The following is a 24,535-nucleotide window of genomic DNA, read 5'->3' on the forward strand; positions in this document are numbered from 1 at the left end:
CAGCGAAACGCGGTCTTGTGTCTATCTTCCTCCACGACCGGAATCTGATGATATCCTGCGGTGCCGTCCATGAAGGACAACAATTCATGTCCTGCCACTGCATCTACCAACATATCCGCGACCGACATGGGGTAGACGTCTGTAGGCGTAGCAACATTAAGGTCTCTGTAATCCACGCAGACCCTCATCTTGCCATTCTTGTTTCGGACTGGCACTATATTGGACACCACTGATTATATTTGGCCACCCTAATAATGCCTGACTTATGCATTTTTTCAACTTCCTCTTTGACCAGAACTTGGGTCTCGGAGTTCATCCTCCGCGGCTCTTGTTTTACAGGCCTCTTGTCAGGGAGTGTTGGCAGCTGATGGCATACCAAGTCCGGTGATAGGTCGGGCATGTCCTCATACTTCTCCGCGAAGCAGTTTTTGAATTCCAGTAATAAGTCAATAAGCCTCTGTTTCTCGTTAGGCTCTAAGTAAGCGTTGATGGCCACTTCCATAGGCTCATCTGCTGTTCCAAGATTGACCTTCTCGGTAGGGTCCCTGACCTTTGGGGGAGTATCATCCAGCGCTGCCGGAGCCAGCTGAATCTCTTCTTCATCTTCCTGTTCTTGGTCAGAGAGCTCCTCATTTATGATTTCTAAGGTCACGATCCGATCATAGGCCTCTTTTTCCACCAAGTACGAGGATAATCTTTCGTACAGCGAGTGGAAGGCCTCTATCCCTCCCTCTGGAAGGTCGTAATCCATTAATCGTTTAAGGGTTTGGGCACAGCGTGGTCAGGCCTTTCCAAGCCTTCCTTTGCGAGCGTTAGCCCCCACTGTGCCAATTCAGAGGCCGTCACCCCTGTGGGGCGGCCTTTATTATCGATGCCACTGACCTGCAATGGAGTGATTGGCTCCAAGTAGTACCTGGCATCTACATAGTTCGCGGAGACTGGGAATGGACGAGGATCAGCTTTAATCACCTCAGCTTTATCTGTTACCCTGTTCCACATTACTAGTTCCTGGTGGAAAGTTGAAGGAACACAATAGCTTCGGTGAATCCAGTCGCGTCCTAGTATGGCGCTATAGGCTGCGTAACAATCTGTCACGAAGAAAGCATAGACTCCCTCTGCTGGTCTTACCTTGATACATAGAAACAATAAGCCCAAGGTTTTTGTGACCGTCCCCGCGAAGTTCTTCAGCGTGAGGGATCTAGACTGGATCTTTTCTTTCTTGATCCCAAGTAAGTGCATGATTCTTGTAGTGATAACATTGACAGCTGCTCCTGTGTCAACCATAACCTTACTGACCTTAGTGCCAGCAAATTTCATTGTGATATATAAAGGTCGCATGTGCTGGACCATCGCGGGTGTTGGTCTTGTAAAGCTCATAAAGAAGCCTTTACCATCAGCATCTTCAGTTTCAAGAACCACTGCCTCTGCCAAAGGTGTTGTTGCAGCCGATGTAATCTGCAGGGGCTGGTCGGTACCTTCTTCATTCTCCACACATTCCTGCGCGGCTATTGGCAGGGCATATTTCGAGGGAAGTACATAGACCATATTGCATGAAGTATCAACCGCTTCAATTTCGTCTGTGTCGTCTTCCAAGTTGAGCTTAGGTTCCCCAACCGGGATGTCGGTGTTGAATTGCTTAGCCAACCGGTCTACTAATGATTCTTCTGTAAGGCCCTTTACCTCACACTGTTCTTGTTCCTGCCTCACGCCCACCTGTTTCGGCGAATCTGACCTCTGTTCCCCTGCAGGTGTCTCCTTTGAGGGCGCGACCAACAGACTTTGGACTTTTTTAGGTTTTCACTGTAAAACTTCTCCAGAATTGTCCTTGCCCCCCATTCTCTCAAAAACTGAGGGTTTGGTTTCTGGTTCCTCGCGAAACAACCTGCGCCTGACATGTGGCCACCTGGTTGGTGATTCCCTCCTAACTGGCGGAGGTGTCATTTCTTTCGTGATCCTGCAAAAGACACTAGGTTTAGAAACCACTGACTCTGAGCGTGCTTCCTTTTGAAAACTGCGAGGAGCCACCAAAGGCTTAGCAGCTAGTGCTTCCATTTCCTTGATATTGTTCAAGAGACTTGACCAGTTGCGAAGGCTTGATCAGGCCCTGATCGAGAGCCTCTAGTGCTCGCTTGGCTTCCCCAAATCGGAGCTGGAATTTCCTTTTCTTGGAAGGGCTGATTACCACTGCTTTCCCTTTTTCTCTGGTGTACCATTTGCCTTCCTTGATAGCGGACGTTGAGGCAGGTGGAATGTAAGGCTTAGTCAAGATATCTTTGTGTCCACTCCTAGCCCTTCCCTCTTGGTTCTGATCGGCCGCGGCCGCTCTCAATTTCTTGAACAAGTTGGAATCCTTTGGGGATGGCGGTGATTCTGCCTCATCTCTCGCTTTTGGGCTAGAAGGTTGATAATTTTGTGATGGCGAAGCCCATTTGATTGGCGGGAGAGAACCGAACTGAAACGTCTGCTCGACTTCTTTATGCGTCACTTGGATGCCGCATTCTTCTTTGCATCGCGAATAGAGGACCACCGATGAGGCTTCGCTGATAGACTTAGCTCTCTTCTTTGCAGGGGTATCCTCAGCCTCAACCCTTTCTTCTTTCCCCTTTATAGTCAAATCCAAGGTTGGTTTCCTCTGGTTCTTCTTGGGCCAGTTCACATCAACCATACTGACTCCAGTATCTGGAAAAGGGTTCAAGTCTACTAGCGCTGCCGCGGTCGCCGACGGCTCTACCTGCAAGCTACCGTTATTGAGCCATACCTGAATCTGGTCCTTTAGTTTCACACAGTCAGCTGTGTTATGGTTCCACAAGTTGTGGAATTTGCAATATTTCTTTCCTTTCAGCTGATCCGGTCGAGGAAAAGGGCCAAAGTCCGTCTTCACCATCTTCGCGGCAATCATCTCCTCTAAAATCTCATGTGCCTTATTGGCATCATATGTGTATGTCGCGAATTCAGGTTTGGTGAAAGCCATAGACTTGAGTTTGACAGGTTCCTTAGATATCTTTAACTGCTTGAGGGCTGAGTTCTTCCTACCTGTCAATTCTAACGCGGAGACGTCATTCTCCTCTTCATCTTCATCTTGAAACACCTCTTCCTCTTGGTGGTGGTAGTAGGGATCATAGGTAGTCGGCTGGTAGTTCAAAGCTGCTACAATGCGATGCTTCCCTGGCACGTATGTCCCTTTGGATGCATTTTTCCTGGCATCGGTTTCTCTGAGGAGATGCTCAAAGCTACCTACCTCTGTGATAAGTTCTCCCATTGACTGGATCATGCTGCCGTGTTGTTTCTTTCGCTGGCGTGGTTCCAAACCCTTGACTGCCAACTTGACTAATTCCTTCTCAGGCAGTATCACACTTAGTTTGGCTTTCTGAATCTGGAAGCGTTGAAGATATGCGACAGCAGATTCGGTGGGCTGCTGGGCCATCTGAGTAAGAGAAGCCAAATCAACCTCAGGCTCAATGGCTCCGAAAGTTTCTTGGAAGAGTTTTTCCATTGCTGGCCAATTGGCCACTGTTCCTGGTCGGACTTTGGAAAACCATCTAAAGGCTGCTCCAGAAAGAGAGGTGCCAAATATCCTGCACTTGAGAATGTCATCATTCTGATACTGGCCGCATTGCACCCTGAACCTGGCCAGATGGGTTGCCGCGTTCTCAGTGTCTTCTCCTGAAAAGGTAGAAAATATAATATTCTTGTAGCCCCTTGGAAAAGGTGTGAGCATTATATGTGGCGGGAAAGGTCCCTCATAGACCCCATCCATTTGGGCCCTAGGGTTAGCCAGCCTGATCATCTCCTCAACCTCTTCACGCCTCACAAACTCAGGACCAGGAGAATGAGGTATCGCCATATTCTGGCAAGCAGCCTGCAATGGTAGGGCTTGGATAGTATTCATTATTCTCTCCCCTGGACGAATAGTCCGGGGATTCGCAGATTGCTGAAGCGTCATTGCTGGCACGGCGGTCTCTTTGACCAGAGCTGTTATCTTGATCGGATTGCCAGCCAGATCAATGTCATAGTAGTCTCCTGTCAGCTCTTCATATATATTTTCTACCCCATCACTGTCATACTGCACGAATGCGGCAGAATCGGACGAGATACGCTCGTTAGCCTTTGAGGTTTGATTTTTCTGTCCAACCGAGGAGGTAGTTTGTCCGCCCTAAGTGGTCTTCTCTTTGCTACCGCCGATTACCAGGGCTTTCTCCTTACTCTTGGCTGCCGCAGCAGTGGTCGTTACAGAAGGTGTAGCCGTGCTGCTGCTACCCTTTTCACGAGCATTAGGAGGTATATATTTGCCAGAGCCAGTGGGTTGGCCAAGCGAACTAAGGATGGCATTAGGATCCCTTAAAGCTTTGCTTAATACCTCTTTGGCCTGGTTCAACTCAGCTCTCTGCATGGTGACTTCTGTCGCAAGGTTAGAACCATCTTTGATAAGACTTGCCAAATCTGACGCAGTCTGTTTGGTTTGGTTCGTGATGGCTTCCACGACTTGCTTTTGTTGCTGAGTATGTTCCTCAGCGATTCTTCTGGCTTGCGCTCTAGACTCAATCGCTTGCTTTTTTGTCTCATCAGCCAACTGGGCCACGCGCTGGTCCAGTTCGCGCATGTGTCGCTCTGCCCGTGCGTCTGCCTCATCGAAATCATCAGCTATTATCTTTCGATGTCTGTCAATATCAGCCATGATGATCGCAAACTGCTGTTCGAAGGGTGTTCCCTCTGGGATGGGCGTAGGCACAAAGGCCGCTCTTGTCACGCCTCCTGCATTGGAGATGACAACATTGTTGCCAGGCTCACTTGCCTGGTTAGTAGTGACATTCTGCCCTTCAGTAGCGGGCTCATGGTTTTCTCCTTGCTCAGTTGACATGCTTGATGATTGGAAAGGGCAAGAAAACCTTTGTGTCACTTGTTCCTCAGAAAGACCACGACAGTCCGTGCGAGAATGCGGTCTGTAACTGGAGGTCTTGTGCTTCGGACAGTTAGCGTAAACCTTTTGGTAAGGGTTTTCGCTTGACTTCCCAATGGTTACGTTCGCGAAGAAACGTTATGCAACAGGTCCCACTGGGCGTGCCAAAATGTTCGACACGAAAATCAGTGCGGTACAAACTGTCTCTTTTGAGAGTGTGATTGCGCGGGCGTGCCAGCACCGTGGGGTGCAGTCGTTGGGGGAGTCCCTTGACCTGACTTCTTTTTCAAGCGTTGTGGACGAGGAGAGCACCAACCTCGTCACAAGGCTCTTTTCTCTGCCTTCCGAAAAAGGACTTTTTGCCTTACGGATAAGGGCTTTGGTTGTGATCTCTTCACGTCACCGAATCGATACTCAACGTTGTAGGTTGAGCAGAGAAATCACTGGGAAGTTTTGAGAAAGCACAGGGTTTGCTAAAGCGTGACTTTAGCTTCGCTGGGTTGCGAGGGCGTTACCCTTGCTTCGCTGGTAGTATCGATGGCAGTAGCACTAACAGTCGGCTCTTGGAGAGACTAGGACTGGAAGCACGGTCATCGGGTTTCAACGAGGTTGAAGGTTTTCTCCGGGGAGGCTTGATAATCTGAGAGATTAGTTAATTTGAGAGTGTTGTTGTTTTGTCCTTGAAACCTCGTATTTATACCTAGGGTTTCGACTGCTCCTTGCCATGGAAGGATTATTGATTGAAGTTTCCTATTCAATCTCCGCTACCTGACTCCCATAAGGGCTCGTTTTCCTTATGGGTTTCGGAATGGGTGAAGCTGTAACCCAATCCCAAGCAGACTTATTTTTGGGCCGCAGGTATCGGCCTACTATGCTAAATCCACTAAAGGATCTTGCCAAAATTACTTTTTGGCTCAAACAGTACCGACAAGGCAACAACGTCCTCGAGCCTCGGTGTAAGCAGTGAAAGCTCCAATGTAATTTCAACTTTATCTTATATATGTTAGGAAATTCGGGTCACCTTCCGAATTCCCTAGCCCAAGACCGAAACTGAATGAAGACAGTAATCACAAACTATGCAAGTAAACACAAGATTGTTGACGAGGTTCGGTCAAACAGTTGACCTACGTCCCCGGGTGATGATGATGGTGGTTCCACTAAATGAGAAGAAGATTACAAACCTTTTGAAGAACGTTTTTGGTTCTACCACTCAAATAACCTCTCTCCTCACAACCCAAATTCTCAATAGAGAATTCTCAAATACACCCGATCTCTCAAAGCTTGCAACTCTCTAAAATCTCTCAAATTATCAGAACTCTCAATTGATCCACATACGGATCTCTCTACACGATGTCACAATGGCACCCTCCAGAATGAGTCTCTTTCAACCCACAACGGCACCTCCTAGAATGAGTCTCTTTCAACTCATATCTTCTCTAAATGGTGTCTTCCAATCTCTGAAAGCACACACCAAACCAATAACCCTGAATGACTTTATAGGCTCACGATTAGTCCAACTCCCAATAGGATCTTCAATCCTAAACCTTTACTTCTAAGGAAAAACTCCATAAATCCTAGATACACTAGAATTGCTTACCCAAAGCCTTTAGAAGTAAAGAATCCAAAATACAAAAGGAATTAGATATTGAGCCGCAATCCTAACAATTTCCACCTCGGCTCAAAATCTCTGAACTTTCACTGAACGCAAGCTTCCTTGGGTCTTCGATCTCAACGAACCACGATCACCACCACTCCTCAATGCGCCTCTTGCGCTCAAGAGCCAAACTAGTTTGCCAAGTTTCACAACCACTCCAACTTGACCCTTGGATGACAACTCTTTTCCCCAAACATGCACCGTGCAGCCACTTGCATGCAATCCAAGGCTTTACCAAAGTTGCCAAACCTAATAGGAGCGTTCTTTAATGGTTTGCACAACTTATCTTGAGCAACATCCCCCTGAAACAATTCTCTCACCATAAACTCCATGGAAATCTTCTCTTAACGCATCACTCTTAGAACACCAAGTTTGCTTCTCAACTTCCTCATTAACTCTACTCTCCAAAGTGGGTGACACTCTGATTGTGGAATATGCATGAGCTAGTATATCTCCACCACAAACTTGTGTTAGGATCCTTATGGGTCTGCCTCCCTTTAAGGACTGCTGCAATTTTTGTTGCTCTTGAAATTTCATCTCATAAGAAAATTTCGTTCCTCCACATTTACTATTGCTCATCTTCCCCGAATGCCTATAGGAACCAAGATTGCCAATCTTTCCACCTTGAACCAAACTTTTAGTGGAATAGTTAGTTCCACCTCGAACAAAGCTCCTTTCTCAATGATAGAGACCCTTCACATTCTTAACTTTTATCAGAACGAGTGCTCCATTCAACACTTCAAAAGTTCCACCTTAACCCACAATCATCTTGTGGTCTTCAAAATCCAAAGTCCCAAGAAATATCAGATTTCTCTCGAAACTAGAAACATGGTGACATTCACTAAAGTCCTTTGATCCATCATGCACCTCAATTTTGATTGTTCTAACACTAGCGACTTCGTAGGTTTTATGCACAAACCCACTTCACTAAACCTTCCTACACATGCCCATAGGAAGAAAAAAAAAATCAATCTGTATGTGTTCGAAACAACCCATATCTCAGATCCACTCAGCTTGTGGCTTCTCTTAACATGATGTGATCACGATTGCATCTCCATAATCTTCTTCGAAATCTTCACTAGCCATGCCTATAGTAGTTCCTCAATTTTCCTTAGCCTTCAACTTTCCACATTAATATCTGATATGCTCGAAACTCATACAACAATAGCACTCCACGTCTTGTCTCTATCTTGATTTCCAAATTTCTCCAACGTCTTCATAGTCGCTCTTGAACCTAGAGCTTTGATACCACTTGTTAGGAAATTCGGGTCACCTTCCGAATTCCCTAGCCCAAGACCAAAACCGAATGAAGACAGTAATCACAAACTATGCAAGCAAACACAAGATTGTTGACGAGGTTCGGTCAAACAGTTGACCTACGTCCCCGGGTGATGATGATGGTGGTTCCACTAAATGAGAAGAAGATTACAAACCTTTTGAAGAACGTTTTTGGTTCTTCCACTCAAATAACCTCTCTCCTCACAACCCAAGTTCTCAATAGAGAATTCCCAAATACACCCGATCTCTCAAAGCTTGCAACTCTCTAAAATCTCTCAAATTATCAGAACTCTCAATTGATCCACACACGGATCTCTCTAAACGATGTCACAATGGAACCCTCCAGAATGAGTCTCTTTCAACCCACAACGGCACCTCCTAGAATGAGTCTCTTTCAACTCATATCTTCTCTAAATGGTGTCTTCCAATCTCTGAAAGCACACACCAAACCAATAACCCTGAATGACTATTTATAGGCTCACGATTAATCCAACTCCCAATAGGATCTTCAATCCTAAACCTTTACTTCTAAAGAAAAACTCCATAAAAACCCAAAGAGAGAGTGAGGAACGCGCCCCACGCGCGAAGAAAAAGAGAAACCTTCGACAGTGTGATTCTCTCCCTGCCGAACGTGGTCGGCGTTTCTGCCGCTGCGTTCCGGCCCGGGAGGGGATGTTTATGGTGAGTTGCGGCGGGCCTTCAAGGCTGAGGCATGGTCCCGGGAAGGGGGGTGGTTCTTTGATCTCGGGTGGGGAAGTCAGATCTCGATCGGGCTTTCTCGGTTTGAGGTCGACGGAGGTTGTGGAGCTGCGACGCGAGGGTGCTTTCCAGAGATCTATGCTGTGGAGGATGAGATCGTTCTGGTTGAGGTCGGCTGCAGGGTGGTGGGTTTGTCTGCGACGGCGGCGTAAGGATGCGGCGACGCGGCGTGGTGGTGCGTGGTGGGGTGCGAGTTGCCGGCGGCAGATTTGGGCGTCACGGCTTGTGTTGGCCCGGGGCGGTGCTTGGCGACGGCATCGTGACAGCGGAGCGCTTCGACAGAAAGCTTGGTGGGATGCGGCGCTGTTTCCGTTGGGGAAGGGGTGGTTGGACCGGGCCTCGATTTTAGGGCCTTGCTGTTTGGACGGGAGACGGCCTAGTTCTTTGTTTTTCGTTGTGTTTGTTAGTTGGGCCTGGACCTGGGCTATCTGGTATTCGGCCCCGGTCCAGTGTTACATTTATGCTTTATTGTATTGCTTTTTATTTTCAATAAGTCCCTATCGAGTGCAGGTAGGAGGTTGTGGGCTTGGTCCCGGTAAGTGCACTCTATGTGCCTGGTCTGCTCTAAATTGGTGGCGAGTTCCTTGCATTGGCAAATGGTCGCATCTTTTTAGTAGCAGTAATGTGTCTGCTCTAGGTTGGCAGCGAGTTCCTTGCTTGGTCAAATGGTCGCCACCGCCTAGTGGCAGGGTGAAACTTAGTGTTGCTGGATGTTTTGTCCAGTGGCAACATGAAGGGAAAGCTGTACGTATGGAAATTATGCTAAACTGTAATCGAGTTGCAGATCAAGTTATCTTTCCGTTGTGTCACCGCTGTGTGACTTATGTCAAAGCAAATAGAGACGCCAGAGCGCTCTTTGCTAGTTGGTGCTTATTTGGATACATGTTTGTAGTCGAGGCTCCTGTTACTATCTCAGGAAGTTCTCTTGATGTAATTTGTTATCTGGGGTTTAGGTTTCATGTCCCCCCCATGTATTCCGTTGTTTCACTAATCAAGGCTTGAGGGCAGCCGCACCGGCCCTTTCAAAAAAAAAGAAAAACTCCATAAATCCTAGATACACTAGAATTGTTTACCCAAAGCCTTCAGAAGTAAAGAATCCAAAATATAAAAGGAATTAAATATTGAGCCGCAATCCTAACAATATATATATTTTCCTTCTTTGTTGTTGTGCCACTTGAAAATGTTTTGTACGTAGAAGTGTTGAAGTGATCGAATATTATAGAAGGTATAAATAGGATTCCTTCTTTCCCCTATTGGGCTATTGGTACATGACCCCAAAGTAGCCAACTAAGAACCACAAATCTCGAGGTTAAGAACTATAAATTGTATATATTGAATCCTACAATTTAATAATTACCATGTTTGTCTCCAATTCAAATAAAGGTAATTTAGCCACAACTACTTCCTCAAGAGATATTTTTATCGGCGCCTTCAGCATTGATTGATAGTTTTTTTTAAAAAAAAATTATTTCAAATTTGTAATTTAATTTAATTTTTTTTTATGATAAACGTTGATGGATAATATATACTTTGGAGCTGTATTTGAGCGCTTATTTTTGGGGAGTGAAATATGCACTCCCATTTATTTCACTCCCAGTATTACATTCTACACTACCCTGATTTTACAAAACTGCCCCTTACACTTTGTCATTGGTCAAGTCTCAAAACTCCATCTTCTGTCTCTCTTCCTCCTCTCTTCATTTTCTCCTTCTACGTCTCTTAATCATCTTCATATCAATTGAATTTCTACTTCTTCCTTATATCTCGTCCTAAATTGATATGCCAAATATCAAATAGATCTTTGTCTTTGGGTAATTAGAGATTAAAGTATGTATTTGCAATATCAATTCTTTCATCACTCAATTAAACGTCTCATTCTACCTCTCTCACATAGATTACAGTCATTCTCTCTCTGCTCTTCTGCGTTTCTTCTGATTTGCTTTGCTCTCTCACATTTCTTGTTATCTATGAAGAAACCAGATAAGGTGAACTGATGAAATTTCGAATAAAAGGAAGATATACGGCTGATATCATTTGGATGGAGATGAGAGCTGCCAAACTCTTCTTTTTCATGATGTTGGTTCTCAAATAGAGAATCAAGGTGCAGATAAATTTAATCGTCATATTAAGTTGAATCTAATCTCCTCACTAATTCCCATCTCTTCTTTACCATCTCTGCTATTCACTTCAACCCAATCTCTTCTACGCTAAATAACATCACCAGTCTCTCCATCAAATCCAAAGGAAACCCTAAATAAGAAATCAAACACATCTAGCATTTGTGACCAATATCAAAATTTCCAATTTCCAATTTTCAGAAAGTGAACTCCTAAGACCATCTTCTCCTCTCAATTTAAAATCGAATTTGCATTTCAGAGAAATTAATTTGTTAAAAAAAAATTGTTCCCTTTTGCACGGGTATAGCCAAAAGGGTTCTTGGCAATTTGGATCATCCCATCTCTTTCTATTTTGCAAGTCTGGGAATCAAAGTTCTCAGAAGAGAAAAAGTTCCTTTTGGTTGGTGTGATGGGAAGACAGGTAATGATGCAGAACAGATGGCAGCCCAATTTGAAGAACAGTTGGATCGTGCTAAAGGAGGAAAACAAAAAGTGACTAGTAGACGCGAAACAGCTCCGCGGAGTCCGTTTGGGACGCACCTTACCTTTCCGGAAAGGGAATCGCGCCAGAAATCAAACTCGTCGCTATGCCACGACCTGTGGCCTTTTTCGGGCTTTCGGGGTCGTTTAGGGCCTCAAAACTGCATTTTTCTATTTTCCGATGTTTTGGTTTTCCTAGTTATTTTCGGGTTGTTTTCGTTTTTACCCATGGGCTTTAGGGTTTCATTGTTAGTCGCCCTAGGATTTATTTTCTTATAAATAAACCGCCTTAAGGCTGCAGAACGCATCTTTTATCTTTTATCAATAAAATTGAGATTATTCTCTTTTATCTCTGATGGACTCCAGAATTCTTTCCTTAGGTTTATTGCTGGTAAACCTAGATATCAATCCGTCTGCATCACGTAAAGAAGTGAGGGTAATTATGGAAGAAAATTAAGAGTGCTAAATAGAATAATATTAAACAATTCAAAGAGAGTAGTTTATAAAAATGTAAATTTCAGTTCCCTTTTTCTTTTGTCATAGAAGGTGAATTAAGTATAGTAGCCATAAAACAAGATCCATTTCCCCATCAACAAATTCAATTTCATGGCTCTGGTAATAGCTAAATATGGGTCGATTGAAAAGCGTGTACACCTCAAATAAAGAAATTAAGATAGATATATTACATAAATACAACAAACGGACACAGTGCGAACCCACATACACGTACATGCATGGTGAGCTTTATTATACAAACCACACTAGCTGCTATACACTCGTCTGCAATTACAACCCGGCGTAAATACGCTTATGAACCCTAACTGTGCGTATCAGCTTCAAATTACAAACGAGCATTGATCCACAGCCGTTAATTACAAACTAATCAGTTCATCGAGTGGTGCTGTGTCCACCGGGAAGCTTCTCCTTGATCTTGTCCATCATTCCCTTCTTCTCATTGTGCTCCCCTGTTGCATGGTGCTCCCCTGTTGCAGCACGGTGCTCCCCTCGGTGCTCCCCTGTTGCAGCACTGTAAGGCGGTGCAGCAGTCGTGGTACTGTGATTAGTACGGTAGGGATCATCCTTGCGACCACCCTGACCACATGGTAGATTCTCCTTGATCTTGTCAGCCATGCCCTTATTCTCACGGTGCTCTCCCTTATTCTCACGGTGCTCTCCGGCCACGCCGTAACCCGGTGTAGTAGTGCTATGAGTAGTACTGTAGGGATCTTCCTTGCGACCACCCGGTAGCTTCTCTTTCATCTGGTCCACCACTCCCTTATTCTCACGGTGCTCTCCCTGATTCTCACGGTGCTCTCCGGCCACACCGTAACCCGGTGTAGTAGTGCTATGAGTAGTACTGTAGGGATCGTCCTTGCGACCGCCCGGTAGCTTCTCTTTCATCTGGTCCACCACTCCCTTATTCTCACGGTGCTCTCCCTGATTCTCACGGTGCTCTCCGGCCACACCGTAACCCGGTGTAGTAGTGCTATGAGTAGTACTGTAGGGATCGTCCTTGCGACCGCCCGGTAGCTTCTCTTTCATCTGGTCCACCACTCCCTTATTCTCACGGTGCTCTCCCTGATTCTCACGGTGCTCTCCGGCCACACCGTAACCCGGTGTAGTAGTACTGTAGGGATCGTCCTTGCGACCGCCCGGTAGCTTCTCCTTCATCTGGTCCACCACTCCCTTATTCTCACGGTGCTCTCCGGCCAAGCCGTAACCCGGTGTAGTAGTGCTATGAGTAGTACTGTAGGGATCGTCCTTGCGACCACCTGATAGCTTCTCTTTCATCTGGTCCACCACTCCCCTATCCTGGTGCTGTCCACCATAAGGTGTGGTAGTCGGGGTTGTACCGTAGGGGTCATCCGAGCGGCGTGTGCCACCTGGCAGCTTCTCCTTGATCTTCTCATTCAAACCCTTCTTCTTCCTCCTTCCACCGCAACCATCATCCTCAGACTACATGACAAAACATAGAAACCAGCATTAGCTAATTAATTTAAACACAAACACAAAAATCAATTAAGAATGATGAAGTAGAGGCTTACGGAGCTGGAGCTGCCGGAACGCGGAAGAGTAGTGACGCCGTGACCACCAGGAGCTGCCCCACCGAAACCAGTGGGTGCAGTACCGGTGCCGTGAGTTCCGTAGCCGGTTCCGGTGTTTGCTCCGGTCACGCCTTGGTGAATCGGGTTGCCAGACTTGGCAGTGCGGGTAACGGGGTTGCCGTACTCGTCTGTGAGAGACTCTGTGGGGTATTCGCTCTGGTATTGCGCCATTTTCGAATCGAGAATCAAAGAAACACAAACTGTTTGCAAATTGGGATTGATATTGATTTTTAAGTGAACTTGTTGTGGATGAGATGTGTTGAACTTAGGGACTTGGGATTTCATTTATAGGCATCCGGGCTCCCTCCAATGCATGGACACGTGCCTAGCCCCATATACGTGGGTGTCTAAGGAGATGACAAGTGTTACATTGGCGTCGGTAAACAGATAAAGATAAGAAAGGTCGTTGTCTGCAAGTGGAGGGCTCGTGACCCCTTCACCGCATCCGGCCTGCCATGGAGGTCTTAAAGTGGGAGTTGAATCGTCAGAGGTGGACACCTGGTTGTATAAGAGTTGCTGATGAGTATCAACCCTGATCTGGTATGATACTCAACCCTGATCTGGTATGACACTCCGATGGTTCGATTGTTGGATAGGATGCGTACGGAGGTTTTTATCATATTGCTATTGCTGTTAGGTAATATTATTTTTTATCATATTGCTGTTAGGTAATATGGGTGAACAATCCATGAAGATATTTTTGGAAAGTTTTTCGTAGTCATGTTATTCTAAACCGACATCAGAATAGTTTATGTTAAAGTGTGTTTAAAATTTGATTCAAATTACGTTACTGAGTTTGAGCAAAATATCTAGGCCAGGTGATGATCTTTTACTTGGTTTTTCAAATTCATCCTCGAACAAGTTTCACTCGGAATAATCTTTTCCAAAGTTATATCCCCAAGTTCTATCAGGTTAGCTCAACTTGTTAATTTGTGGAGCTCATATGCTATACCGTCGGGAACAGAAGCATAAATTAAAATTGAAGTGGACTAAATTTACCTTATGCTGTTAAAATAAATTCTTTTTACAAATTCAGCAGAATCTACTTTATTTTGATGGAACATCTCAATTGTGGGCTAGTTGGGATTGCTGTGACTTTAAAAAAAACTGCTGCTGTGTTGTGAGAATAATCAGCTGTCAATTAAAACAGTTTCGTGCTTGGTAAATAATATTTTATTGAATTAAAAAAAGGGGAAAGGAAAGTAGCAGAGTTCGAACCTTGGTTAGGGAGGAAGTGGATTAACAGTGCTTCCACTGAAGCAACACGCTTGTGCGTGCATTTAGAAGCAAAAACGGAATATATACCTATATAACATATATACAGAACTAAATTTTCAGAGGCCCCTGAGAACCGGTGGCCTGAGACAACCGCCTCAGGCGGCAGCCCTCAGGGTCGGCCCTGTACGTAACAAAATGCATTTTTTTACTTGAATGCTATTGACTAACGTACTTGTCCTTATCTTCTGATGTGGATATGATAACGTTGTATTTGTTGATAACTTGATAAGTCTAAGCTAGCTAGCATAATTGTATCTTAGTTGTTGATAAATCTTTGTAATCTTAGAGTTCTTATTTCACTACGACTTGTATACAGCAGCATATTTGTATTATATAAAACCATTATTCAATACAAAGAAATTATTCAGTTCCAATAATTTTTCATGGTATTAGTCTGCCAACTTCTAAACGAAGCATTTTTTTCCCTCTCCTTTCACTACCATGTCTTTTAAAAACTCATCCCTCCCCGGTCCCATTGTTGCTCACTTCCTCAGTCTCACCGAAACCAACCACCTACGTACTTTGGCTCTGATAAATGCGTCCCTTCCTACATGGTCATAACCCCTTCAAACACATTGATGGTTCCTGCATTGCTCCATCTCCCACTCTTCCTGCAGTTGGAAATGCTCCCCCTCAACCCAACCCCGCTTATCTCAAGTGGTTTCAAAAGGATCAACTTATGGTCAGTTATCTCACGACTACTCTATCTGAACCAATTCTCTTTGTGACAGTCGGTCATGACACCTCCAAGGTTATGTGGGACTGCTTGCAACAACACTTTGCAAAACAAAACCTTGACATGCAAAATGGTTCCAAAATCATATATGAATATATCTGAATATCTCCAACACGCCGATAATAGAAAATTAAACAATTCAAAATACTCATCTGAACTTGGAATATCACTCATTATGAATTTATTTTCTTTTAAAATTTCTTGGCTTAGGATTTTGAGGTTGGTCCATCATTAAAAACAAAACATAGGGAAAAAAAAAAACATCAAAACAAGTGAGGTTGAGTTTGAACATCTGAACATGTATTACGAGTTTATGATCATGAACATCTTTTCTTGGCTTAAATGTTGGTTAATGGTTATTGATGTGAAAGACAAAACTCGATGGGTATATTACTGCAGTAATATGGGAGAGGATCCTTCTGAGCACTTATTTTAGCTCAGCTTCTGTACTTACATAGGCATTTGCAAGCATAAATTAGCTATAATGAGCCACGCTCATACCACCGCCAGCGGTACCAACTCCCGCCAAAGGAATAACCCCCGGGAACACAGCCAAGCAAGCTACCGCCTGAGCCCCGGCTTACCCCCAGATCACCGCTGATGCGCCTGTTTGGCTCCAATTTTGCTGCAGCTGGTCAACAATCTCTTTTCTTTGCGCGGGCGTGCCAACACCGTTCGGGTGCGGTCGTTGGGGGTGTCCCTTGACCTGACTTCTTTCAACCGATTGTGGACGAGGAGAGCACCAACCTCGTCGTGGGATTCTTTGTGCCTCGTGGCGAGGACTTTTGCTGAGCTTCTTCAAAATCACAATCGATACTCGATGTTGTAGATCGAGCAGAGCGAAAACCACTGGGAAGTGAGGAGAACTTGCTAAAGCGTGACTTTAGCGTGGCTAGAGGGTTTGGTGGCACTTACAGTCGGCTTCTGAGAAGACTAGGACTGGAGTGTGACTACCGGTAAGAGAAGGAGAGGGGTTGCTCTTAGAGAGGCTTGGATAATCTTAGAGATTGTTGTTGATGAATTGTGTGTTGAAGTGTTTCATTGTAACCTCTATTTATAGGCTACCATGCCAAAGTGTTTATTCTTAAACAAATGATAGTAGAGATAAGAAATGATGAGTTTTGGAGATAAGGAAGCATAATTGGAGATAAGGAATGATGAATTTCGGAGATAAGGAGATAAGGAAGTATAATTGGAGATAAGGAATGATGAGTTTTGGAGATAAGGAAGCACTTTCGGCTCCTTTATTCCTTCAATTATATCTCCATCAAGAATTCAGATTTTGACCGTGACTTCTTCATAAAAAATGTTCCACTATGAGTGTAGATCATCCTGGTAAAATTTCAGAGTTTTTGATATAGTGGTTGGGCTGTAAACGCTGCTGGACCTCTTACAGGTCCAATTTTCCAGTTTTGCTTCTGCAGAAAATTGAACTGATTGTTTGAAGGCCTTCCACTCAAAAATAGCTCTGGCACTCTTCATAAGAAATGATCATTGGGATGTCTAGAATTAATATGGACAGTTTTAGCTCGTTTGGATTTTGTTTGGTTAGTCTGCCTTCCCTCCTTCCTTGTTTAGCTCGGTTTCTCCTAGCCGAAGTAGGAAAATGTGCTAAAGTTGACTTTTCATTTCCATGCTTCCATAGTAGGCTTTATTTAGCCTCTAAATATATATATTTCGAACTTGTCGACAATATATAGCTTGAGCCACTGACATTGGCTCAATTTCTCCAAGACACGCCTTGTCAGGCCAAAATGCTCATTTTGGGTCCAAACATTGTCCCCCAGACCTCGAAGTCAAAGGTCTTCGTCTTGACTGAAGAGGTCTTGAATCAGCACTACACTTATAATGTTGTTGCTCCAAAGCCACTTGTATTGGCTTGACTGATATTACTTAACTGATTCCATATAGGCCTCTAAATAGGCCATAAAGCTTGAATGCCACAATCTGAATTGCCTTTGTCATGAACTGACGCTTTCTTTGCCAACTTTATTGCCCCCCATGGATCTGATGTCTGGTATGCAGTGAAACTTAGGCAGGTTGTAGGAGATCAGAACTTTAGCGTGCCCCCCATGCGAAGGAGACTGCCTTTGATCGCGAATGAGGATCCTTCTCTTCCTTGGTGGTAGCTTCGCCATGTGTATAGCAACAAGTATCTGCCTTGTTCGCTGGCTCTCTGTTGATTTTCTCAAATGTAGGTGTTGGAGCCGCTATCCTGGCTAGATCAAGGCCTATAGTACTTGGCGAAATAAGATGCAAAATAGCAAACTGTTTGCTGTCATTTAATCCTTCGCGAGTCTTATGCCGAAGAGGATGACTGGATCATGGCTATCGACATCATGACGTGTGACCAAGTGAAACCACCATATCTGCTGCAACTTTAGCATCTAAAACCGCATCAGTTTTAATCATGTTTTTTTTTAAAACATCAGGCCACTATGCTGGCCCTGCGGTTGTCACGCCCCGAATTTTGAATAAATAACTTCAAATCCGAAACGCGAGAACAACAATCACAAGAAGACACTTAGAAAATTTTTCATTTAAATCATGCAACAAATAAACTGAGCTTACAATGTCAATATCGACTCGTTCTTTAGAGTCACATATTACATTACAATAGTTTACAAATTAAACTGAATATCAATTCAACGTGTAACCACTCTCACCAACTCACTACACAGCGGAAGACTACAAGTATAAGCGCCCTTCTACACCCACGTGACGGAAAGTCCACCTCAGCTTCGATAACGATCACCCGATATTCTAACCTGCACAATAAACCCTACACCATAGAATAGTCCACCAGGATTGAACAAAACAAACCCGGTAAGCTTTTCAGCCCGTATGAGTAAACTCAATTAAAGTGACTCACGTCACTCATGCTTATAATTTCTCAGCTCGTGAGATAATTAAAGCAACAATATTTAAGATCACAAACACAACCAAACATACAATCACACAAGATAACAATTAGTAATCCCTGCATCGAAAGTTTAGTTCAGGAGATCACCAAAGTCACCCAGTTCAAATTATAGTAATCCCTGCGTCGAATTTTAGTTCAGGAGATTACAATTAAAGAAAACAATAGAAATCATATAAGTCCCTGCATAGAGTTTAGTTCAGGAATTTACATGAAGACAAACAAAAGAAATCATATAAATCCCTGCATAGAGTTTAGTTCAGGAATTTACATGAAAACAAACAAAACAAAAAGCGGTAATCCCTGCATATAACTTAGTTCAGGAGATTACAATTAAATCAATCAATTGAATCAAACAATATAATTCATATTATCACAACTCACCCATAATATGAAAATCAAGTCCCTCTTGGACAACAAAAGAAAGAAACCACTTGAAACTCTCTTTTAAAAATGTGTACTCAAGGACACGGTAACACAAAGTTATCCCCCAAGCAGTACAATGTACCCAAGAGCACGATAACGCGAAGTTATCCCCCAAGCCGTACATTTGGCAGACAGACTAGAGCTCTAACTGAATTGTAACCTGACACCTCGGCCGAGGTTCAAGTATACAATATATGTGCCTCGATCACCAATTTGACAAAAGGTCCTCAGACCGAACATTTAAAAGTCCACATGACCCAAAATGTTACACTCAACCCAAGATACTCTTTAACACAATCACATGATATATTGCATTTCCGAAAAGAGTAAATGCTCATAATAATAATCCAAATAATTCACAAATCATACGCATATCACCACGTCATGCCATCAACATATATATATTCCACGTAAATATATATATATGTAGTCATTCACGCAGGAATGATAACTAATACCAACTATAGTTCACACATTTTAAAACCAAGAAATTCATTTTATACTTAAATTCATTTTTTTACCTGGGAGCCGTAGCCCTATGAACCGTAGTCGATCGAGTTCATATTATTTCAAACAAAGCATTAAATTTGAAAACGATTTACAATTATCACACAATTCCAACAGTTAATTAGTTCGTTTCGTAAATGAACCATGTGAGATTTACTCACCTCCAAATCCTGCTGCGTCTTCTCTAACAGCCAAGATACGATTCACAATCGTCCGCCAACTCAAACCATCAATCACCTAACCAAATCAAGTCCACACTCAATACAACACAAAGCACACAATTCACAAAACACAATTATACGACGATCCAACAGTCGGATCCTCATCCGAGACCATCCAACGTCTTCAGAACACTTCTACGATCAACAAATCAAAACTACAAGTCGATCGGACGGCCAAATCCTCACGGATCGAAAACCGAAACGAATCGAAAACCCTAAAACCCTAACATGCATCAACATTCTCCAAAATAACCTTCTAATATATCAAAACGACCGTATCGATGCGTAGATGCATAAATTGAAAACAGAACACAAAAATATGGTCTGACTCGCCGCCACAAGCGACGGGTCAGCAGGCGGTCAACGGTGGCGGTCAACGCCGGGTCAACCACCTCCGATGCAAAAGTCGTCAACTACAAACATGTTCAAAATGAATAGATGAGCCACCTTCATACCTGGAGCTAAGCGAGATTTGGTCTAGATCGCCCTAGATCAAGCCTGGAAATTGGATTAATCTCTATCGTCTGATCAAGATTCCAGATCCAACCAGAACCGTCAAAAGCTTCAAACCTTGATTAATCACTCCTCATGCAAAATCGTCCTACAAGGTAGGTATGAGGATGATCAGGGGGAAGAGATGATCCCAAAAATGGAATGGATCGGCCAAGGGGATACCGGAATCGGTGAAATCCGGCCGGATCCGTTTTAGGGTCTGTGGCTGCTCCGATCTCCAAGTTCCGGTGGCTGTTGCCGTGATCGAGCACCAAGGGTACGACAGCGAGGAGGAGACGAAGCCGTCTGCGGTGGTCTCGTCGTCGACGGACGTTGGACGGAAGAGATTGAACCGGGTCGGTACACCGGGTTCGGGTCGGGTCGCGCGGGTAGGGAGGAGAGAGAACGGAGCGAATTTGGGGAGGAAAATGGGATTTTCGGAACTTTTGGGATTTATGAAAAAATCCGGAATTTTCTTATATTTATAGAATTTTCCCCAAATTTCAATCGCTCATAACTTTCTCATACGAACTCCGATTTCCGCGTTCCACATGTCCACGAACTCGTATCGACGCGCTCTACAACTTTCGTGAAGGAAGTTCCCGCAGAATCCAAACGTATAAAAAGTCAAACTTCGTAACGCCCTAAAACGTGCACTTCGAATAATTATTCGTCCGAAAATAATTCCACTCCACCCCCCTCGAACCACGAAATCATACAAACGAACACTTTATTAATCCCAGGAAACATTTAGGAATTAATAACAAATTTCTGAGGTCTTACAGCGGTGGTAGGAAAAGGTGGAATAGATGCGATTCTCAAGATGGAATAATGATTCATTAATTATCAACTAAGGCCACTCACTGGCCCAGCTAATAAATTAATCTCCAAAAATATCTGAGCTATAAATCAAGGTGTAATGGAGAAGTATCTTCACTGTCGCCTTAGATGCGATTCTCAAGATGGAATAATGATTCATTAATTATCAACTAGGGCCACTCACTGGCCCAGCTAATAAATTAATCTCCAAAAATATCTGAGCTATAAATCAAGGTGTAATGGAGAAGTGTTCCTTGCGACTTAGAAATGGCATCCAAGAAACCATTCGTTATCGATCAGGCAGATGAAATCACTGAGAAAGCCGGATTCACCTGGCGGACTAACATGAGTGTTCGATGTAGAAGTCAGACCGGAGAGGAGAGAAGTCGACTGATGGGCTTTGGTGGCGGTGATAGTCAAGCGAGTCTGGGTCCCACACCTCGCGATCGTTTGCCAGATGATGTTATGGCCTATTATGGGCTTCCCATCCGCCGTCCCATAGCGGCTCTTCGGTAGGTGCCTGGTGATTTTAGCAGTTGGGGACCAAGGAGCACTACACCAAAAACTGCATCACACGACGGCGAAAAAACGTTGTGTGATTTAGAGACTCACCGTCGTCTATCTCGATGTTGTCTGATGAAAAATCAGACGATGGTGAATTCACCGTTGTATGATATAAAGTCAGTCGACGTATATTCCTTAACACCGTTGTCCCAGAACTCGACAGATGCCGGACTCATCCATGCGCAGCACTTGTGCGCAGCAGTTCACACAACAGAATTTGCTTTTTTGCCGTTGTGGGTTGAGATTTTCATACAACGGTTTTGTAGTTTAGCTGTTGTGTGATTTAAAGTAAGACAAATGTGTTCTAGTATTTTCTGTTGTATGAGCTTAAAACTAGACGACGTAACTTATTGAAATCCATTGTGTGATATATATAATTGCGTTGTGTGAATACCCAAATTTTGAATGGATATAAATTAATAGTGAACAATTGGAATACAAATTGAATGCAAACCATCAAATGATCAACATTTGTACCAAAATCATTGTGATACATCAATTCATCAAATATTGAATTTAAGGAACATTGCTAAAGCATTCATACATCTCATAGACTAAAACGCATTTAAGTTTCCTGGTTAAGTTTTACATGATGAAAGAAAATATGGCTTGCTGCATTGCTTTGTACTCCACGCTCAATCTCGGAAAGACTCTTTATGCAACATTCCACCATTTAGTTCCTGACACAATTAACAAATGCAATGAAAACAAAAGGGATAATGCCTTACTATGTACATAATATACAAGCATTTTAGAATTAAACAATTTATAATATACAAGCAAGAAAGAAACAGAGAGTGACGTTCTAGCAGTAATTAAAAGTATGATGTCATAGGTATAAATTAAATGCAAGAGAGCAATCACTTGCAACAAAGAAAAAAGTATGATGCTTTATCAGAAGTGCCAATACTCTACTAATGATTTATCATATTCTGCAATTAGGAAGTAGGGTGCTGAAAGCTCCAATAAGATGGAGCATGCGACTTGCATTACTTGCTTAAATCCAAAGACACATTTATCTGGGAAATTCTTCCTCAGACACTTATTAGAGCTGAAATAACAAAAAAGTTTGCAATTGGCCACTTCTACCTATACATGACTGTACATAGTTGAAGCACCATCGCTTTAATCCAGACTAATCATGTCTAAATAACCATTATCACCAGGACTATGAGAATCTCCATCAAAAATAGCAATTACAAAGTTTGTGCATAGATATCTATAAGTAATCACCAACTATAAAGCATACCCCCATCGGGATCTCTCTTTTCATTCCCAATCATAATGGACAAAGAACAATCTATGCAAATTACCAGATGCCTTTTAAGGGAGGTGCATTGCAGATTTATTTAATGCGATTGCTGAAAAAAGGGTAAACTTTTATTATATTTGCTCCATTTTTTTGGGTCCTTTTTGTCTATAACAATTATATTACAGAGAAGCTAGATGAGATGTACAAATAACAGGAAAAACAATAGGAGAAATGGGATGATTAGAATAAGAGTCAATTTTGTGGCAGCTTTAATGGGAGGAGAAAGTCTTCTACAATGGAACTAGATAGGGCAACAAGCTTATATCAACTACATGTCAGTCTGATAGTTGTCAGCTAGTATACATACTCTGCAAAACAAAAGGATTTGCAAAAAATATCTGTCCAAATAGGAGGAGTTCCATTCAAAGACTAGAGCTTCTGAAACTGCAATTTCTGAAATAGCCTAATACTCGGCAAAACTTGAAAATATTTCATAAAAACAATACAGCAGTAAGAACTACCCTACTCAGCTATGTCTTTTCCCCTTATATCAGTTATTTCTTACTGACTAAGGTTTTAATGTCGCCACTATACCTTATTTTCTTTTTAGGTTTTCTTAGACCAAAGTGTTGAATAAATTTCATCTTCTGATAGAAAAATAAATATTAAGAAACAGATATAGCAGTTGAACATTACATAGCATTGAAGTACAACCAACAACAAAACATTTGCAGTCAACACAGAAATGAGATAACTGATGCCTTACACAGTTCTGCATTTTACCTTCAGAATTCGGAGTACACGGGAAACGCTTTGCTTCATCATCCGTTGCCTCATTTCTTTGCAGTACATCAGCCTAACAGTTTCAACATATATTTCAACATCCTCGCACTCTTCAATTTCAAGCACAACGAACTAGACTGTTGTTCAGCAAGTTTGTCAGCGAAAAAGTTGCTATTCTCCACTACTAGCACATTGATGCAGACATCTCAAGCTCACACAACACAGTTTTGAAAAATCAGGGCCTCTTCTTTGGCACAACTCTTCTTTCCTATCCAAAACAGTCTAATCAGTAACCACCATGAAAACTCATAAGCATGAAAAGCATAAAGGGTGTGATCTTGAAAACAGAAAACACCAAACTTGTTCAAAATTCAAGTTTTAGTCTCTTATATTAATTGTTGCTATCATTCCCCTTGAATCTTTACCAGAAAGAAGAACCCAAGCAAGCAATCATTTTTAAGTCCAGTTACTAAGAAGCATTAAACTCTAATTCTTTTCCTTAATTCCTTGAACTTTCTTAAGCATATGTCAAGAGTTCAATTTCAGTTACGTATCAAACAACCCAAAAGAGAAGATAATATATTACCTACAGATATGGCTGCTGTGCTCCTTTTGTAACTGTACAAAATTCAAAGATAGGCAGTTAGGTATGCAACTTACTCAACTTCTTTACAACCATAGCAGAACAACAGAAACAGAAAATAAAAAGGTTAATTGTTTCTTAAGTTATTCATTCCTTCATTCCTTAATTAAGGAATCAAAAGCAAGAAAATGAAGTTGAGAGTGAAGAACAGGTAGAAAACAAAAACAGTAAGATTAATTACAAATATCTACAGATTCTATGGCTCATCAATCATTATCAACTCCAACTTTTAACGTTTTTCCTCACGAGCACATCCAAGGGTTAATGCTAAAAATCTAACATTTGAACTGTTATTACAATTAAGCTGCACAGTTACTTTACGTATACACATGTGGGAAACCTTGAACACTCACTTAAAGGAAATTCATACATCAAACTCATAACACTATGATTTCACGGACAAAAAATTGGGTTGTAGCTACAACTACCATCAACACAAGTATTTTTCAATTGAAAGAGAGAACAAATTAAAAGCTAGAACAATAGAAGCTGAAACTTGGAAATAATAAACCCAAAAAGATATTGGAATCTAAATTCACACGGAAAACAGAGACCGAAATAAACTGAAAAGTGATCGTATAAAAAACATGACAGCAAGATAACG

At 42.8% G+C, this 24,535-nt stretch overlaps 1 protein-coding gene and 1 long non-coding RNA gene across 2 annotated transcripts; both read right to left on the bottom strand.

Annotated features, from left to right (window-relative positions):
* Positions 1-11,845: 11,845 nt before the first annotated feature.
* On the bottom strand, positions 11,846-13,552 carry LOC133717307 (cold shock protein CS66-like). Its single transcript, XM_062143994.1, has 2 exons — positions 13,231-13,552; positions 11,846-13,141 (listed from the first exon to the last, which is right to left on the bottom strand). The coding sequence occupies exons 1-2, from the start codon at positions 13,459-13,461 to the stop codon at positions 12,074-12,076; spliced, it is 1,299 nt and encodes a 432-aa protein (XP_061999978.1). The 5' UTR covers positions 13,462-13,552; the 3' UTR covers positions 11,846-12,073.
* Positions 13,553-21,805: 8,253 nt separating this feature from the next.
* LOC133741936 (uncharacterized) lies at positions 21,806-24,087 on the bottom strand. The gene is made up of 3 exons (XR_009862277.1): positions 23,875-24,087; positions 23,289-23,556; positions 21,806-21,933 (listed from the first exon to the last, which is right to left on the bottom strand). It is a non-coding gene; the product is annotated as an uncharacterized LOC133741936 (long non-coding RNA).
* Between the last annotated feature and the right edge of the window lie 448 nt (positions 24,088-24,535).

Source organism: Rosa rugosa, chromosome 1 (genome assembly GCF_958449725.1).
Source record: "Rosa rugosa chromosome 1, drRosRugo1.1, whole genome shotgun sequence".
Classification (NCBI taxonomy): Eukaryota; Viridiplantae; Streptophyta; class Magnoliopsida; order Rosales; family Rosaceae; genus Rosa; species Rosa rugosa.

Excerpts from the sequence above, each read along its gene's own strand:
- LOC133717307 (XM_062143994.1), bottom strand. The coding sequence starts at position 13,461 with ATGGCGCAATACCAGAGCGAATACCCCACAGAGTCTCTCACAGACGAG. Across the intron at positions 13,142-13,230 it reads GTTCCGGCAGCTCCAGCTCC|TCTGAGGATGATGGTTGCGG; the intron begins GTAAGCCTCTAC and ends TTTGTCATGTAG.